Genomic DNA, 16,453 nt, shown 5'->3' with positions numbered 1-16,453 from the left:
AGAAACCAAGGGACTGCTCTCATGGCAGGGAAGCCCATTCTTCACTACTTCAATTCACGGGGCAGAATGGAGTCCATCCGCTGGCTTTTGGCTGCAGCTGGAGTGGAGGTAGGTTCTGAGTTAAATCATATGAAGTTGGGCCTACAGTTGACTGTATCAGATACTTTTCTCACATGAGCCAAGTGAGGTTTCTTACTAAATGATTTGTCAAGAATATTGCTGAAAGTAAAAATTGCCAATTGTTAGAAGATTTGTAGACTTTACTCAGTAAATTATGAATATTTCTTCTTACCAGAGAGCATAGACATTAAAATAGATTTAAGAAACTTATCACAATTTGTAGACCTCATTTGAATTTAAACAAGCCATAAAAATTATAGCACTTAGGCAATTAGAAACATGAATGTTAATTATTTTCTCATATTAAATTATTAATGTTTTTGGTGTAATTCTGTATTATGTACTCCCCACCATGATGCTCTACCTCTCCACTTGTCCAAAAGCAGTGGAGTTAACTGACCCTGGATGGAAATTTCTGAGCTCACAAGCCAAAATAAACCTTTTCCTCTATTTAAGTTGATTTATTTCAGGTATTTGTTACAATAACAGAAAGCTGACCTAGCATGGTATGTAATGTGGTCAGCATCATAAATTCTGTACACTTAGGCTACATTAAATTTATTTAAAAATTCTCTTTTCTTAGTAATAAATTCACCTCCGATTACTGTAACCTTGTTACTTTATAAACTTGCAATTTAAAAAAATTGGCTCTTTTGTGCTAACACTTAGCTTAAAACAGATGCATTGTTTGCTATATAAAATATTTTGTACTTTATATCCTTATTCTATAAGGTCTTTAAATTTTTTAAATGTTTTAATTTTTTCCTTTAAAATTTTTTGTTAAAAGCTAAGATGCAAATTCACACATTGGCAGACAGACCCACTGGTTCAGGGTCCTCAGTATCACTGACTTCCACCTCCACATCTTGACTCTCTGAAAGTCTTTGGGGAACTTGCAGGATCTGAAGGGTCTGCCTGAGGCTCCTCCTGAGGAGGTATCAGACTTCTCAGAAGTACATCCATGCTGGGTTGCTTGGTTTGCTCCTTTTAACTGTCACAGACTTCCTTGAAAGCAGATAATACGTTATGAAATTCCTCTCTGTTAATGAAACCATCCATGTTGGGGCTCATGTTTTCAACTTTTTAAGGCGCTTGTTGAGTCTGAAAAAGCTGCACTAAGCCCTTCCCTGTGGATTGTCTTGGGGTTATTCCTTTTCTTCTCCTGAAGTTTTCTATCCTCTTGTTCTTCCTCATCCATATGTTCTCTAAACAATAGGAAATTTTTCAGTTCTTTTATAATTTTATGGCACTAGCTTATGTAAAGAGTCTGGTTGACTGGAATATTGCTCTGAAGGGCATGAGTGTGCCTGATCTCCTTTAAATTATTGCAAGAGAAGGAGAGTGGGTGGGCATAAATGAAAACCAGCAGGCTTGAGATAATTGTTGAAGCTAGGGGAGGAGTAAGTACAAGGAGAAACAGTTTTTCTGTGTATTTTATACATTTCACAAACTTCCATAGTAAAAGGTACACTATTACAAAATGAATGCAATTACAGTGAAAATACTTATCGTAAATTAGAGGCAGGCAGGAGGAGATAGTAACAAACTGCATGTTAACCACAGACCACATTAATTTAGCAACTGCTATGTTCAGCAACTATTAAGTACCAGGTTCTGTGCTAGATCCTGGGGATACAGGGTGAAAAGGACAGATAAGATTCCTGTCCTCAGGCAGTATATGTATCTGTAAGAGATGGAATCAAGCATTTTATAGTGTGAAAAGGCCATTTTTCATAGTGTTTGTACAGGAATCTGGTAGGATCTTTGTGACTTTGTGGGTGCTCCCCTCTAGAGGGGTCACTGGGAAAAGCACTTCTCAGTCAGACCAGAAGGACCCAGCAACTGTGAGAGGTTTCCTCAAGGCAGAAGTCGTGGACACTCTCAGGAAATCTTGTCCCTCACATGAGAGCAGAAAAGCAAGGATAAGCGGTGAGTTCATTTACCAATAGGGGAACTTTAGTGCTGTACCTTCAACCCTATAGCACAGTATTTACCTAAGATTTGGGATTACTTTCCTTTTCTCTTCATGAATACATGAACTTTGGCCTGACCCTTTCTCAATTTCTGAAGAAACAAGCACAATATAAATACAAACTGTAGTGCCATCCTTGGTTTTTGGTGTTCAATAAGTGAATAATCTGGTTTTATCATCATCCATATGCTAGCTTTGTGGTTCAAGCCTCTGGATAAGATGAGTCTGGCACAGAGAGGGAAGTAGAGGTGATGCCTAGCAGCCCACAACTTCATCTTCTCCATCCCAGCTTGACTGAATAGAGGAGGGCACAGGTTGAGTGGAGACCCTTGCTAAGATTTTCTGTGTTCTCTGTTCCCAAAGTGTCATTGTTGCAACCCCATCCATCACCATCAGCCTCACCATCAATATCACACTCACCAACTTTGTCCTCCTTGGCTACCTTCCTGGGATGACCACTGTTATCTTGTGCATTTTTCTTGAACTAAACACTTTGTAAGTTGCTGGTGCACACTATATTACGATCTTTGTAATATTCTTGCAATCATGTAGATCTACAAGGAACTTCCACAGAACATGATAGAAGCACCCCACATTGACTTTTCACCATAAAGAACTCCGTTAACCCATGATAACCCCTGCAGACACTAATATTGCTTGATACTTGGCTTATGTGGGTCAGGACCTATGATGTGTGTTTTGAAAATGCAACACTATTTGGCTTAAGAAAAATTCTCTATCCCCATTTTACAGAAGAATGAATGAAGGTTTTTAGAGGTTAAATAATCATACCCAGAATACGAAGCTTGTATGTGGTAGAACTGCAGTTGGAACCAAAACATGTCAACTTCAAAATCCGTGTATCTTGAGAACTGTCTCCATGGACTTTTGGCTTGACAGATTTTTGCCTAATAAGTATCTTGTTTTATAAAAACTGATTTTATCTTTGTATTGCATAAGGGTGACCACTCAGAACTTCTGGTCAGGTCAAGACATCCCTGCTACTGGCTGCCATTCCATTCAAAATGACTTATGTCAGGATATTTAAATTACTGGATGCTGATCAAGAATAGAGAATATTTTAATGAGTGTTATATTGATTTAAATTTTTTATGATAGGATGATATGATGAAATAGCAGCCATCTTTCAGAATCCTTATGATGACTTTTTATTTATTGAGCAATTAATAGACACCTGGAACTTTTCCTCATGTGCATGCCATAGTGATTTCCTCTTCATACCAACCTAAAACACAGCTATTGTAAGTATACTGTTTTACAAATTGTAATACTGAGGTTCAGCAAGGTATCCAAGGTCAAGAAGCCAGTACCTTGAAAAGGTGACAACCCATACAGCCATATCAGAAACCTAAGTTTTTCAGTGACAACATGTTAGTGTGGGGACTCTTAATTCCTTCCTTATGTTGGGAAGTTTATTCTATCATGACCAACATTTTCCAGGGGAAGACAATTGTAGTTATAAAAGTAAAATCTATTTAACAACCAGGACCCACTCCACCCATGGCAGGACTCCTGGGGTATGGTGTGATGTAAATTACAACAGAGGTCTCGTGGTAGCTATTTAGATGGTCATCAGTTCATGGCATATCCCATGGTGGAGATCTCAGAGACACAGCCTTGCTGGTGGAGTGGCTGAAGTGATAGAGCACCTGCTTAACAGGTGTGAGGCCCTGAGTTCAAACCCCAGTACCCGAGTACTGCCAGAAGGAGAAGAAGAAAAGAGAGAGAGAGAGAGAGACAGAGAGAGAGGGAGAGGCTTTCCTGAGACATTACAAAGTAATGAGAAGAAATGCATACCTCTTCCTTCCAATGATACGCCTCTAAATTATGACCTAATCAGGGACATAGGAATGGCCACAGTGGATGTGACATGAACTACAAATGAGCAGGTGTTTGCTGTGACCATACTCTTTATTTGACTGATCTGATATAAATTCCCACATGATCATGACCACCTTGCTTGTGTACCTGCCATACTCAAAAATCTTCCCTTCTTCATATTTTGTGTAGACAAGAGCCACCAAGTTTAAAAGCCTAAAATGCTATGGAAAGAATTAACATGAACTCACGTACTGTTTCTGCTTTCCAGTTTGAAGAGAAGTGTATTAAAACTCAAAAAGACTTGGAAAAATTAAAAAATGGTAAGAACTAGTATCTAAATATCTTTTAAGAGGGTTTCTGGTAGCAAGAAACACCAGATTATATCTATGTGTTTGTAGGGTATTCACTGGGGATAGTGGAAAGGCAGAGAGTAGTAAACCGTAAGGGATGGGCCTTGTTTAGCAGGATTGGCAACTCTCTCAGGGCTGAAAAGGGCCAGACCTCTCTGAGAATTGGCTAATGGACCATCCATCCCCAGGGCCCTGTGTGACCTGTCCTTGCTTTCTCATGCTGTCTGCTTCATGACTGAGCTATAGTCAGTTCTGAATCCCACACTGCTATCTCCATCCAAGGACACACAAGGACATGCATTAGATGGCAGGAGAAATAGGTTCAGCAGTTATCTTGAGTTGTTTTCTATGATGAAGTTGACAAGGCATTTCCCCCAGTGATATTTTAAGATGGGCAGTGAGATAGTGTTAGATTATTTGGAGTTCCAGGTGAAAGGGTGAGGATGAAGAGAAAAAGAAAGGCCAGCAGCTGTGGGTCAGGGACAAAGGCCCTCCATGCACACACTGTCCCATGGTGTTAACTTGAAGACCACAGAGAGACCCTCTGTAGAAATCTCCCTGTGAACTGGCCTTGATGTCATAAACACCATGTGATTTGGGGGAACTTCCTGTGTTGAAGGGCAGCTAGCAGCTTCCTTGTTGCAGTTTCCCCAACTTTTTCCTAAAATATCCACAAAGATGAAGTACAAAAAAACTGGGCAGGGACAAACAAACAGTGTATCTGGATGAGGAAAACACCAACGAAATAATAGTCTGAAGGTAAAAGAAGACTGATAAGAAAAAGAAAAAACAGAAAACAAAAAATTAAATGAAATTTTACTTGAAAGGTTAGAAAGTAATATTTTCTCCTTTTGTATCTTCATTTATTTCAACAAATGTTATTTCTTCTTGAACATGTCTGACCCATAGACATTTCACTTCCCTTTATCTTTTTTCCTTCTTTTAAAAGATGGAGTTTTGATGTTCCAGCAGGTGCCCATGGTGGAGATGGATGGGATGAAGCTGGTGCAGACCAGAGCCATCCTCAACTACATTGCCAGCAAATATGATCTCTATGGGAAAGACATGAAAGAGAGAGTACTGTATGGTAATTTTTCTGTTCTTACATCAGTAGATAACACAGAAAGGATCTAAGTCCCAATTTGAATGAAGAGGACGATGGCAGGGAGATCATGGCTAATAGGAAGCTGGGCTTCAGACATCAACACTGATGTCAATATGGGAATGTCCTGTGGAGATAAGAGAATAATAAACTGGGAGTGGGTTCAGGGTTGTGTCATTGTAGAACAACATGCACTTTATGGGTATAATGCAGTGATAGAGGTTTTCAAACACTAAGGAGCTATAAATTTAGCAAGATGGTAGAAAATCTTGATTGCGTTTTTGGGTTTTAGAGGCTAGACTGTAGCCAGTAGCTTGGATGAGGGGAAGTATTTGAGTGTCTGGAGATAAAAGTCTAGGAAAGAAGGTTCCAAAGTAGTTGATTCTCAAGTTCCAGAAATTGCAAGGTTGATAGCCAGGATCTAACTTACTATCTAATTCTGTAAATGGGTCAACTTGATGGTTTGTCAAGTTTGGTGCCAAGGTATCAGGGTTACCTGAATCATTTCATGTACAACTAACGAAGTCAGATTGATTCAGCACCACCAAAGCTGGGATGATATTTTCTTCCTCTGTGATGGAATTGCTTGATTGAAAATAAAATCTTGTGTGGAATGTGGACAGTTTTTCAAAAAATTAAGTATAGAGTTATCAATGATCAAGCAGTTCTACCACTAGGTATATATCCAACAGGAATAAAAATATATCCTCAGTAATACTTGCACAGAAACATTCATAGCTGCATTATTCATAATATTAAAAAGTGTAAATTAACCAAATGTTCAGTAGATGAATGGATGAAGAAAATGTTCTAAAGCCACAAAATGTGGGGGATGAAGTACTCAGGCCATAACATGGATGAATCTTGAAAGCATTATGATAAATAAGAGATACGAAACTCAAAAGGCCACGAATTGTGTGGTTTCTTTTATACAAAATGCCTAGAGCATTCAAATCCAAATAGCCAGAAGGTAGGTAGAAGTTGTCTGGGACTGGTGGGGGAGAATTGAGGAATGGTTGTCAAAGTATTTTATTATCTATCCAGTGTGGTAGCAATGTTCTGGAATTGGAGACTATTGTTATTTTCAGATTTCCATGATATACTAAAAACCAGTGAATGGTGTACTTAATTGGGTGACAATTATGGTTGTGAGCATATGTCAAGAAAGGGATTATTTTTAAAAAAGCGTTTTAGAAAGTCCATTTGAAATAAAGAAATGTAGGTGTCCTATAATATGTACTTGTTATAACCATGTAACAAAGTGCCCCATGTAAGGGGTTATTTTAGGTGTGTTCTCAAGAAATGTAAACATGACCAGAGTTGTGCAACAGCACATGTAGGGGGTGGTGGAATGAATCATGTGTTATGGCAAATAATTGGAAGAATTTCTAACATTGGAAATGAACGTGAGACTGGGTGTGTAACAGGATAAGAGAGGTGCAGAGATACATATGAGAGGCTAGGCCAGGGACTTTGTCTTCAGCTTCCTTGAGAGGTGGGTCTTTAGCCCGCAGAATCACACTGTGTTTATTCACTGAACAAACTACAACAGACAGGCACAAATCCTGAATTCAAATCCCAGGACTGCCAAGAAAAAAAGGTTAAATCAGAGCAGAGAGCAAACCCTATTCATAGTAGCAGTGGTTCTCTCAACATTGACTCTTGATGGATCACTGATGCGCTTTCTACCTCTATTGTATACATTGATCATGTGTGTAACAAAAAAATTTTACATATATCTCTCCTGTACATTGATCTAGCATATAAATGTTAACCTAATGTAAAAATAAGAGGCCTCCATGGGTGGTGAATTGCTTTGCCACTATCTGATACTCTCTTCTCTTAGGTTTCTAAACTATAAAATCTGAGGCAGAAAGTATTTGACAGAGAGGTTGCTTTTTGTCTTTCAGTATTGACATGTATGCAGAAGGTACAGCAGATATGAATGAAATGATTGTTCGTTACCCATTCCTTCCATCTGGGGAGAAGGAAACAAGCCTTGCCCAGATCAAAGAGAAAGCAAGAAACTGTTACTTTCCTGCCTTTGAAAAGGTGAATGGAAGCTGCTTCACCTTTAAGAGTACTTTGAGATTAGAGGTTGTCTTTATCCTAACAGAGTGTCTTACTGGCAGTTAAGGGTGGTACAACAAAAATGCCTTAATGTGGGTGGTTTAAATAATAAATGTTTATTTCTCATAGTCTGGGGACTGGGAAGTACAAGATAAGCCCCTGGAAGATTAGTATCTGGTAAGGCCTGCTGCTTGGTTCACAGATGGGTAACTTCTGACTGTGTCCTCACATAGCAGATGGGTCAAGGGAGTGCTCTGGGGTCCCAAAATAAGAGCACAAATGCCATTCATGAGAGCTCTACGTACAGGACCTAATTATTTCCCAGGGGCTCTACCTACAAACAGTACCATATGGTGGGTTGGGATCTCACACATGAATTTTGGGGGAACATTTATTTTATAGCAGAGACAAGAGAGAAATAGTACCTTGGTATTCCTGAGGCATTGACCTTCCCTTTTAAATGCTTTCATTAATATTAATTCAGCACTCAGACACTTAAGGTAGTACATAAAGAGAGACTGTGAAGAAGCATTGTATTACTTATATCAAAGTTACAAGTTCCCAGAAAGTGTTATTGTAATGGGACCAAATCTAGAATTTTCAGTGTGACAGGATTTCATAGTTATAATCAGAACTTGGACTGTGTAAAGGTTTTACCTCCGCTAGAGGTTGGACTAGATCATTCAGAACACCAGTCTTTGGACTGAGAATAGCATGATGAATGCATTACATGACAGAAAATATTGTGTACCACACAAGGGAGATATAAGACCAGCTGTCTGTCTGGAGGATATGTAGTGTTTCAGGAATGGATGAGAAGCGTCTACACAGTCAGTGGCAGAAGAATGGAGAGGAAGAGACAGATGAAGAGATGTTAAGAAAAAATAATCTCCAGTGTTTAGAGACATTGCACTGAGATTTTTCTAGGAAAGTTGCACAACACTAAGGAAATGTAATTCTACCACTATATATACATGGTACCTATCTTTACTAAGACTTCTCCTTGAAGACAAAGGGAAACATTTCAAGATGAAAATTACCTGAAATTATGCTGAATAAAATCATGAATCAAAAAAATGACTTAACAATACAGGAGATTTACAAATAAAGGACAAACTGCTTAACTCCCTCTTATAGAACATCAGATCATTCATTCATTCATTCATTCAACAAATGTTAATTCATTGCTTGTGTGCCAGATCCAATGCAAGCAGGTAAGATTAAGTGTAATCAGATATCCAGATTCACCCTCCTGGCCCTTGTGGTGCTGATGGCTTAGAGCTTAAAGCATATCACACAATGAAAAGCTCTTCAGCCATTACAGTTAAGTCAAAGAGTCCCATGAACATAAATCAATGATGTAAATTGCAGTATAAATTTCATGTGTTTTGTTTTGCAATTATTCATAATCTGATAAAATGTTTGACAAAAACATTATCTTTAGTTGGTTGTAACCATGCGTGTTTTTCTCTTCATGATTTCAATATAGCTGGGTTATCTTAGTAAATATTGTACATTAGCCCCAAAATTTTCTGTGTAACTTTCATCCATCCAGACAAGTTAAAGGAAATTTTAAAGTACACATAGATACCACCTACCTTGATAGCAAAATTGACATCCTATAATGCTGACTTTATCATCTCTCTCACTCTCTCCACCAATCAAACATATTCTTTCTAGCATTTCACAGTTAGTTGTGGGCATTAGTTCAGTTCATGCTTAGACATTCAGGATGCAGATTATACTGTAGTATTAAGAGTGAGAGCCAATATTGTAAAGGATAGAATAACTGGAATTCACTTTAGATCCCAGTGACAAAACCAGGAAATTAGGAGAGCAGATGAGAGGGTAAATGTAGACCCTGAAATGGTCTACTTATGGGTAAAGGGTGCTGCCATGAAGGCGGAACCACTGCCCATTGGAGACTAGAGAGAGCGGAAGGGAGAGGCACGCCCTCCAGTTTCAGGGCTGCACCCTTTTAGGGTGTGAGGTAGACAGAATCATGGCACAGCAGGAGCTGAGCCCTTCGCACATGTGAAATGAGCAGGAACAGATGGGAGGTATGAACATCACAGGGATGTGGGAATGAGAATGAAAGGTTGCCTGGCATTGACAAAGAAAAGACCCCACTCCTGCTCTCCCTCATGAGTGAGGAGGCTGGAGAAGGGTCTGGAGCTCCACACCTGTCCAGGGAGGTAGAAGAGTGGGAGAGTCAGACTAAGGGGATCAGAGAGCTGCAGGTGCCTCCACCTGACTGTGTGTGTACATGGTCTTCAATTCTGCAGGTGTTGAAGAGCCATGGACAAGACTACCTTGTCGGCAACAGGCTGAGCAGGGCTGACATTCACCTGGTTGAACTTGTCTACCATGTGGAAGAGCTCGATTCCTGCATTATGATCAGCTTCCCTCTGCTGCAGGTGATCCCCTTCCCAGTCTCAGAGAGGCATCTCCACATGTCCCATCACAAATTTGGTATTGGGACCATGAGGCTCGTGGTTTTCTGACTTTCAGCCATCATCATTTCCACCTCTGCTCCCCCTAGTCTTGAAAATGATCTTCCAGGCCTGGTTTGTACATATAAAGAGAATCTTGTTACACTTGCAGTTTGAGGTAGATGCTTCCTTTAGAAGCATATTTTGCCTTACATAAACCCAGGGCCCAGTTCTGTCCACAGCCTCATATTCTCTCATGGGTTCTGACCCTTATTTCTCTGAGATGCCCTTTATCACAGGTGTGCCCTTGTCTCTTCTCACTAAATTTGTCTGAGCAGGTCTGTTTCCATCTGTGTTCCTTCCCTCTTGTCAGGCTTCTACTAGCAGATACGGTATTTCTCTGCATAGCTCCCTCCCATATGCACATATTCCCTCCATTTTTACCTCTAGTGTGAAAATTGGTTTGACTGGACCCGGTTTTCCTGCTCTGTTTTCTATCATCATTTTAAACTCAATTTTCCCATGTTGTCATTCCACTTGTTTAGGCACTTCTCTATATTGATGCCTGACAGACACATTGTTCTTCCTTATATTGTCCAGTATGGATGAATGTACAGGACTAAGGTGTTAGGAAGAAGGTAGGGATGACTGTAACTGAATAAGGTCTTAGCAACACGTTGGTGAAAAGTATTACAGCACTTTATTTTCTACCTTTCATCTTTGTTTTCCAGACTTTGTACTGATGTTGATGGAGAGGCCGGATTAGTCTTTGTCAAGGAAGGGTTTAGATTTCCTGGGTTGTGTTAATGATACTCTTATTTTGAATTCCCTTTGAGATTTTGTTCCTCTGCATTGCAGGCCCTGAGAACCAGAATCAGCAACCTCCCCACGGTGAAGAAGTTTCTGCAGCCTGGCAGCCAGAGGAAGCCTTTCGAGGATGAGAAATATGTAGAGGAACTGAAGAAGAGTTTCTGGTAAATGTTGCAGAACATGGACAGGAATAGCACATACAATACCAATCTTCTGAAGTTTTGGAACGATGAAGTGCCTTATGTTGATCCTGCTTACTGTGAGGCTAACAAAGTTCTCCATCGTTTTTATGGCAATTTAATTAGAAATCAGCTAGCAGGTGTAGTTGCAATGCTGTCAATTTGGCTTTGAGCACATTTGAAATCATGGTCACCTTCTAGAATACCTCTTTGAATTTGAATAAAACAGATTTTTAGATTCTGATCTATTCAAAAATTGTCATATACCAGCTGTCATATACCTTGTCAAAGAAAATTTAGTAGAAATTTTTATCTGACACTTTAGTGTATGCAAAAATACTCTTTTCCTTTTAAGTTTTTTTTTGCTACCTTTCTGATCCCCATCCCCCAAATTTTAAAAAAAACCTAATTCCCTTCAAGTAATCAATCTTTTCTTCTTTTCAATTTTCCAACCTACATATTTATGTCAGTATGGAACATTCAGTGTTCCAGGAGCCCAGAAAGTAATAAAGAATAACCAAGATGCTATCTCATCCTCCTGTAGCTCAGGAAATAGTAGCAAGAATTGACAAAGGGGATTGCATCAAAGTTAAAAGCTTTTGCACAGCAAAAGAAACAATCCACAGAGTGAAGAGACAACCTACAGAATAGAAGAAAATCTTTGCCAGCTATTCATCCAACAAGGGATCAACATCTAGGATATATAGAAAGCTCAAATAATTAAACACAAAAAGAACTAATGATTCACTCAATGAATGGACAAATGAACTAAACAGGTGCTTCTCAAAAGAAGAATTACAGATGGCCAATAAATACACAAAAAAGTTTTTAGCTTGATCTTTAGCCATCAGGAAAATGCAAATCAAACTGTACTGAGATTCTCATTCCAGTCAGAATGAGTATCATCAAAAAAACCAAAAAATAACAAATGACTGGAGAGGATGCTGGATACACTGCTCATGGGAATGTAAATTAGTCCATCCACCAGTCCAGAAGGCTGTGCTGAGAGTGGGAATTCCTGCTATCCTTAGGTTTACCGTGAGATATATGAGCTGGAAAGAGAGTATGTGACTTGTCATCTAACTAATTAGTGGCAAAGGATGAATTAGAGTCTAGTTTTGACATTCAGAGTAATTTATTTCTATTATAATAAATCTTAATTTTGAATGTTCACAGTCCACATGGTATTACAGTTATTTACATATGTATTTGTGTAAATACAGACCTCATACAACATGAGGTTTCAGAGAGCAAAGACTTCTTGTGGTATTTTTAGCACTGTGTATTGCACTTAGTTACAAGTGCAAGATTTCTACAGTTTCCTCCTTTTAGCTTGCTTGATAAGAGTTAGTACTATAAAATATTAAGCAGAATCATGATACTGGGTCAGCCAATTCTGATCATTAAGACAATTTTCTGTAGATTGAACAGAATAAATAAAGAAGTAGGCTTGTTCACTTAAGCAGACACAGAAAAACTAAGGAATGGAAATTTGGAAAGAACATGATGTCAGGCAGATACGGAATTTTGTAAAGGGCAAGAATTAACAAATACTTGTTGGACTGAGAATATAACAAGAAGGGAATTGCTGGGTTGCTGGGGGAGTGAAGGAGGAAAAAAACGAAATTGAAGCAGAAGTGGTAGAGAGGCAGTGAGCCCAAAGTCTGAGTCAGAATCCATCATCAGGGGTGGGAGAGAACCAGAATGGCACCAGGCTTGTAGGACCTACAGGAGGCTGGGGCCTCCTTTCTCTACTTTAGCAAGCTCCCAGGGCCACTGTAGTAACGGCAGTCACTTTGACAACCTCAGTTAAACTGCGCAGTCCACCGAAGGTGAATGAAGGAGAGGGCTGCTGCAAGCCCTCAGCTTTTGGCAACTCCCACCTCTTCCCTCGGGAATAGCTCCTTATCAGCCAATGACCATCTTGACAGTGAGTGATGACACATCTAGACAGCCCACAGAAGAATCTTCCTATCAGGAAAACTGAAAAAGCATTATTTATAGCACTAGGATTTGTGCATAATTTGTTAAAATGGCAAAAACTCATGAAAATAATAGTCAAAATATAGATGCAAGGCCCCAGACTTATTGGAGTAGAAGTGCTGATAGAAAGGATGGTTATGTGTGGATGAAGAAGTAATCTTTGTAAAGAAAGAGTGAGCCATTGTGATGCTCAAGAAGAAATGGTGTAGAGAAAATTGAAGTTTCTTTAGGGAGCCAAGAAAGACACACAGCTGCTAATCCATTGGGTGGTGCATTGATCATGGGGATAAAACCCAGGGCTTTGTACATGCTGGGCAAATACTCCATCAATGAGCTACATTCCCAGCCCCTTTTAACTTTAATTTTAATTTAATTTAATTTTTTTAGGCCAGTCTTTTGAACAGAAACTGCAAGGTGCTGTGGGGAAGTAAAGAATTGCAATAGACACACTCTTCAGGGCTTCCATCCAAAAGAAAAATTTGTATCGGTGAACTCATGTTATACAAGTGTCCTTTTCCACCTCTCTCAGATTTAGCTTTTAGGTCACATTTTATTAAACAACACAATGCTCCTGTAAGTCCAAAATCAGGTGAATGGGTTAGCACAGACTTATCTTAGGGTAAATGGAGGGAAGGGCAGCTCAAACAAAGAAGAAACATGGAAGAAGATAGAAACTCTCACCAATGTTCATTCCTGTGCCATACTACCAATGATTCATTCATGTAGAAGTAGTCCTATAACTGGCTGTGTAATGAACCCAGTTTCAAATAATAGTATAGAGGATAGTGATATGGTTTCAGATGATGAAATTCTAGTACCTGGCCCAAGTTGCAGAAAAAGAAACAAATGGGGAAAGGATGGTGAAATCCTATATAGTTGGAAACACCTCTTAAGTACCCCATCCATAGTGATTATGTCCATGGTCTTCAAACAGACCTCCTTCAGATCAGTAACCATCTGTGTTACTGGGGAGTGATGGATAAACATGCAGCTGGAGCTCAATGAGCGGGAAAACTATAGGGTAACTTTGTACTTGAAAACTCAGCACAAGAAGACTGTTTTTATTCATCCTCTGTTAGCTTTAGGTCCTGTAGTATTTTCTTCATGCCCACATTGAGCACTGGAACCACAACTTTAATTTTCATGAGTATGACCTTGTGTCTTCCATTTTCCTGACATTACTTTTGTAAATTTTATTTCCAGATCAGTTTATCAGTTTTATTTTGTCCTTCCTTCCCTCCCTCCCTCCCTCCCTCCCTCTTAATGTATATATTTGAAAGTGAGGAGGCATTGCAAATAATTTGTATATGCCGTATTTTTTAAAAGCCACCTTATGTTCTGTCCTACATGAAAAATCTTTTGTTAATCTATGCCATCAGCACTGCCGCACAGAAATTGTACTGTCGAGAGCTGACTATGAGAAGCCTAAGAGAATGGACACAAGCAAGGTGAGATGAGCTCAACTGCTTTTCGTGAGATTGGCACAGCCGAGTCACAGAGGGGAAGATGCAGAACAGCTAGTTCTAAGTTGTTTACATTCAGAGAAGCAGGAAAGCAGGTTTTTCCTGTTTCAATGTCACCTCCCTCCCCAGAACCTCTGCTCCACCCTGTTTACCACTGGACATAAAAGACTCACTGAAGGAGGACATCAGGCTTTTTGCTTTGGGGCTTTAGCTTTGGGGGCTTTTGCGTTGAGGCTTTTTTGCTTCGGGGCTTTTGGGCTTTTGCTTTTGGCTTTCTGATGGGGAAGGCTTTTTGGATGTGGGAGGCTTTTGGAAGGGAATATTGCTGGAGGGAGATTGCTGAAGGGGGGAAATGAATGGCTAAAGGGAGAAGAATTGCTGAAGGAGAATTGCTAAAGGGGAATTGCTAGCAAGTTTGAGGGCCGAGACTAAGAAAGTTAAAGAGAGAACATGGGACAATGCAAGTCTAAGGACCAGGACTTTTAAGAGTTATGTATATGCAGTTTTTAGACATGGCTGCTTTTGTTCGCAAGTCTGAGCACCAAGGCTTTAAGAAAGCTTAAGAGAGAACATGGGACACTGCAAGTCTGGGAGCAAAGACCTTAAGAGAGATTGTGCTAAAGAACAGCTAAGAGAAAACATGGGACAGAAAGAGTCTAAGTAAAGAGGTTTTAAAGAATAGTGAAGCAAAGTTTTAAAGAAGACTTTTAGAAGCAAGGTTTTAAAGAAATGTAAAGGAGTAAGGCCTTAAAGAATAAAGATAGAGAAAAGCAGAGTAAATGAAGAGAAAAGAAGCAAAGAGGGTTAGGCATCTCCACCCAAGCGCCCAATACACTTGATCCCACTTTCTGTCTGTCTGTCTATCCTTGAAAGGGATAAGCTTGTCTCAGCAGATCCCCCTAGCAGAAACCGGTACCGGTGCCCCGTGCTGATAAGATAAGCAGGGCTCGGACATATGGAATGTGAAGAACGCGAACGGGTTGCGAACGACGACCAGATGTACGTGCAAGATGTGCCCTGCCTGCTTGCTAAACGTATGTGGCGCAAATACTGACCCTTGAATCTATAGGCTAAGAAATAATGTACCCTTAAATGGATAGGCTGGAAATGTATGTGGTGTTACAAACTCATTGGCTATGTATTGCACGGGCTTTTGCTATAACGGCCAGTAGGGGCCTATATAAGATCCTCCCTAAAGAGGCTTGGGGTCTTGCCTGCCCGACCGGACCTGCGTGTCTGTGTGGGAGCTAGACCCTGGCCTGCCAGCTCAATAAACCCTGCTTTGTTGATTGCATTCATGCGTGACTCTCTGTCTCAGGGAGGAATAGGATTCTCGGACCCTAACAATCCTGTGTCTTTTCTGAATCTCCAGTTGCCCCCAGTTAAGCCCCAGTTAGGTTCGGTAATAACCAGGAGCAAGAGGAAGCTCGTTCCAACAAGGGAGTGAGAAAAAGCTCACTCTATTTATACATTGCTCATCCCCTTTTCATCACGGTTTAAAATTCTTCAGATTTCATTATTTAAAAAAGAGAATTCCTGTTCTTAATTTTGTTCAAGTCATAAATCCAGGTCATTTTCCTGTATAAATCTGAATTTCTACAGACTTAGATTTACTTGTAAGTTTCAAACAGTTCACACACAAAAAAAAATTCTGTCTACCTTTTGGAGCACACTAACAGTAAACAAGTGTTGAAAAGCCAATGGCAGCAACACTTGACAATAAATCATGAATTACCTCTTTATTTATTTATTTGTAGTACTGGGGCTTGAACTCAGGGTCTTCACCTTGAGCCATTCCACCAGCCCAATTTTTGTGATAGGGCTTTTTTCAAGATAGGGTCTCACAAACTATTTGTCCAGGCTGGCTTTGAACTGCGATCCTCCTGATCTCTGCCTCCTCCTGAGTAGCTAGGATTACAGTTGTGAGCCACCTGCGCCCAGCTACTATGAAGCATCTCTTAAAAAGGGAGGAGCTACTGTGTGTCCTATCTGCTATGGTGTCTCCAATTAGATTGTTTGGAGGATGGATGGCTCCTTTCTCAACAGGAGGTAGGGATTTAGGAAACAACTGTTGATGGGAAATTGTGTAGATGTATAGTGCCTTCACTGGGGATCCCAAGTCTGTGGTCT

At 39.9% G+C, this 16,453-nt stretch overlaps 1 protein-coding gene and 1 pseudogene across 14 annotated transcripts in view; both read left to right on the top strand.

Moving 5' to 3' along the window:
* The window catches only part of LOC109695349 (glutathione S-transferase alpha-3), a 28,432-nt gene extending 12,815 nt beyond the window's left edge, over positions 1-15,617 (top strand). For 4 of the 14 annotated variants that reach the window (XM_020177808.2, XM_074081941.1, XM_020177811.2 and 1 more), the window contains 8 exons: positions 1-108; positions 4,203-4,254; positions 5,234-5,366; positions 7,297-7,438; positions 9,742-9,873; positions 10,747-10,862; positions 14,240-14,308; positions 15,197-15,617. In XM_020177808.2, the coding sequence (XP_020033397.2) occupies positions 1-108; positions 4,203-4,254; positions 5,234-5,366; positions 7,297-7,438; positions 9,742-9,873; positions 10,747-10,862; positions 14,240-14,308; positions 15,197-15,263 (819 nt within the window). In that variant the 3' untranslated portion in view covers positions 15,264-15,617. The other 10 variants (XM_074081947.1, XM_074081945.1, XM_074081943.1 and 7 more) reach the window with 10 other exon arrangements.
* On the top strand, positions 13,244-14,099 carry LOC109695343 (suppressor of cytokine signaling 4-like; annotated as a pseudogene).
* Positions 15,618-16,453: the final 836 nt, after the last annotated feature.

Source organism: Castor canadensis, chromosome 8, assembly GCF_047511655.1.
Source record: "Castor canadensis chromosome 8, mCasCan1.hap1v2, whole genome shotgun sequence".
Lineage (NCBI taxonomy): Eukaryota > Metazoa > Chordata > Mammalia > Rodentia > Castoridae > Castor > Castor canadensis.
This window is presented reverse-complemented; position numbering and strand designations above follow the sequence as displayed.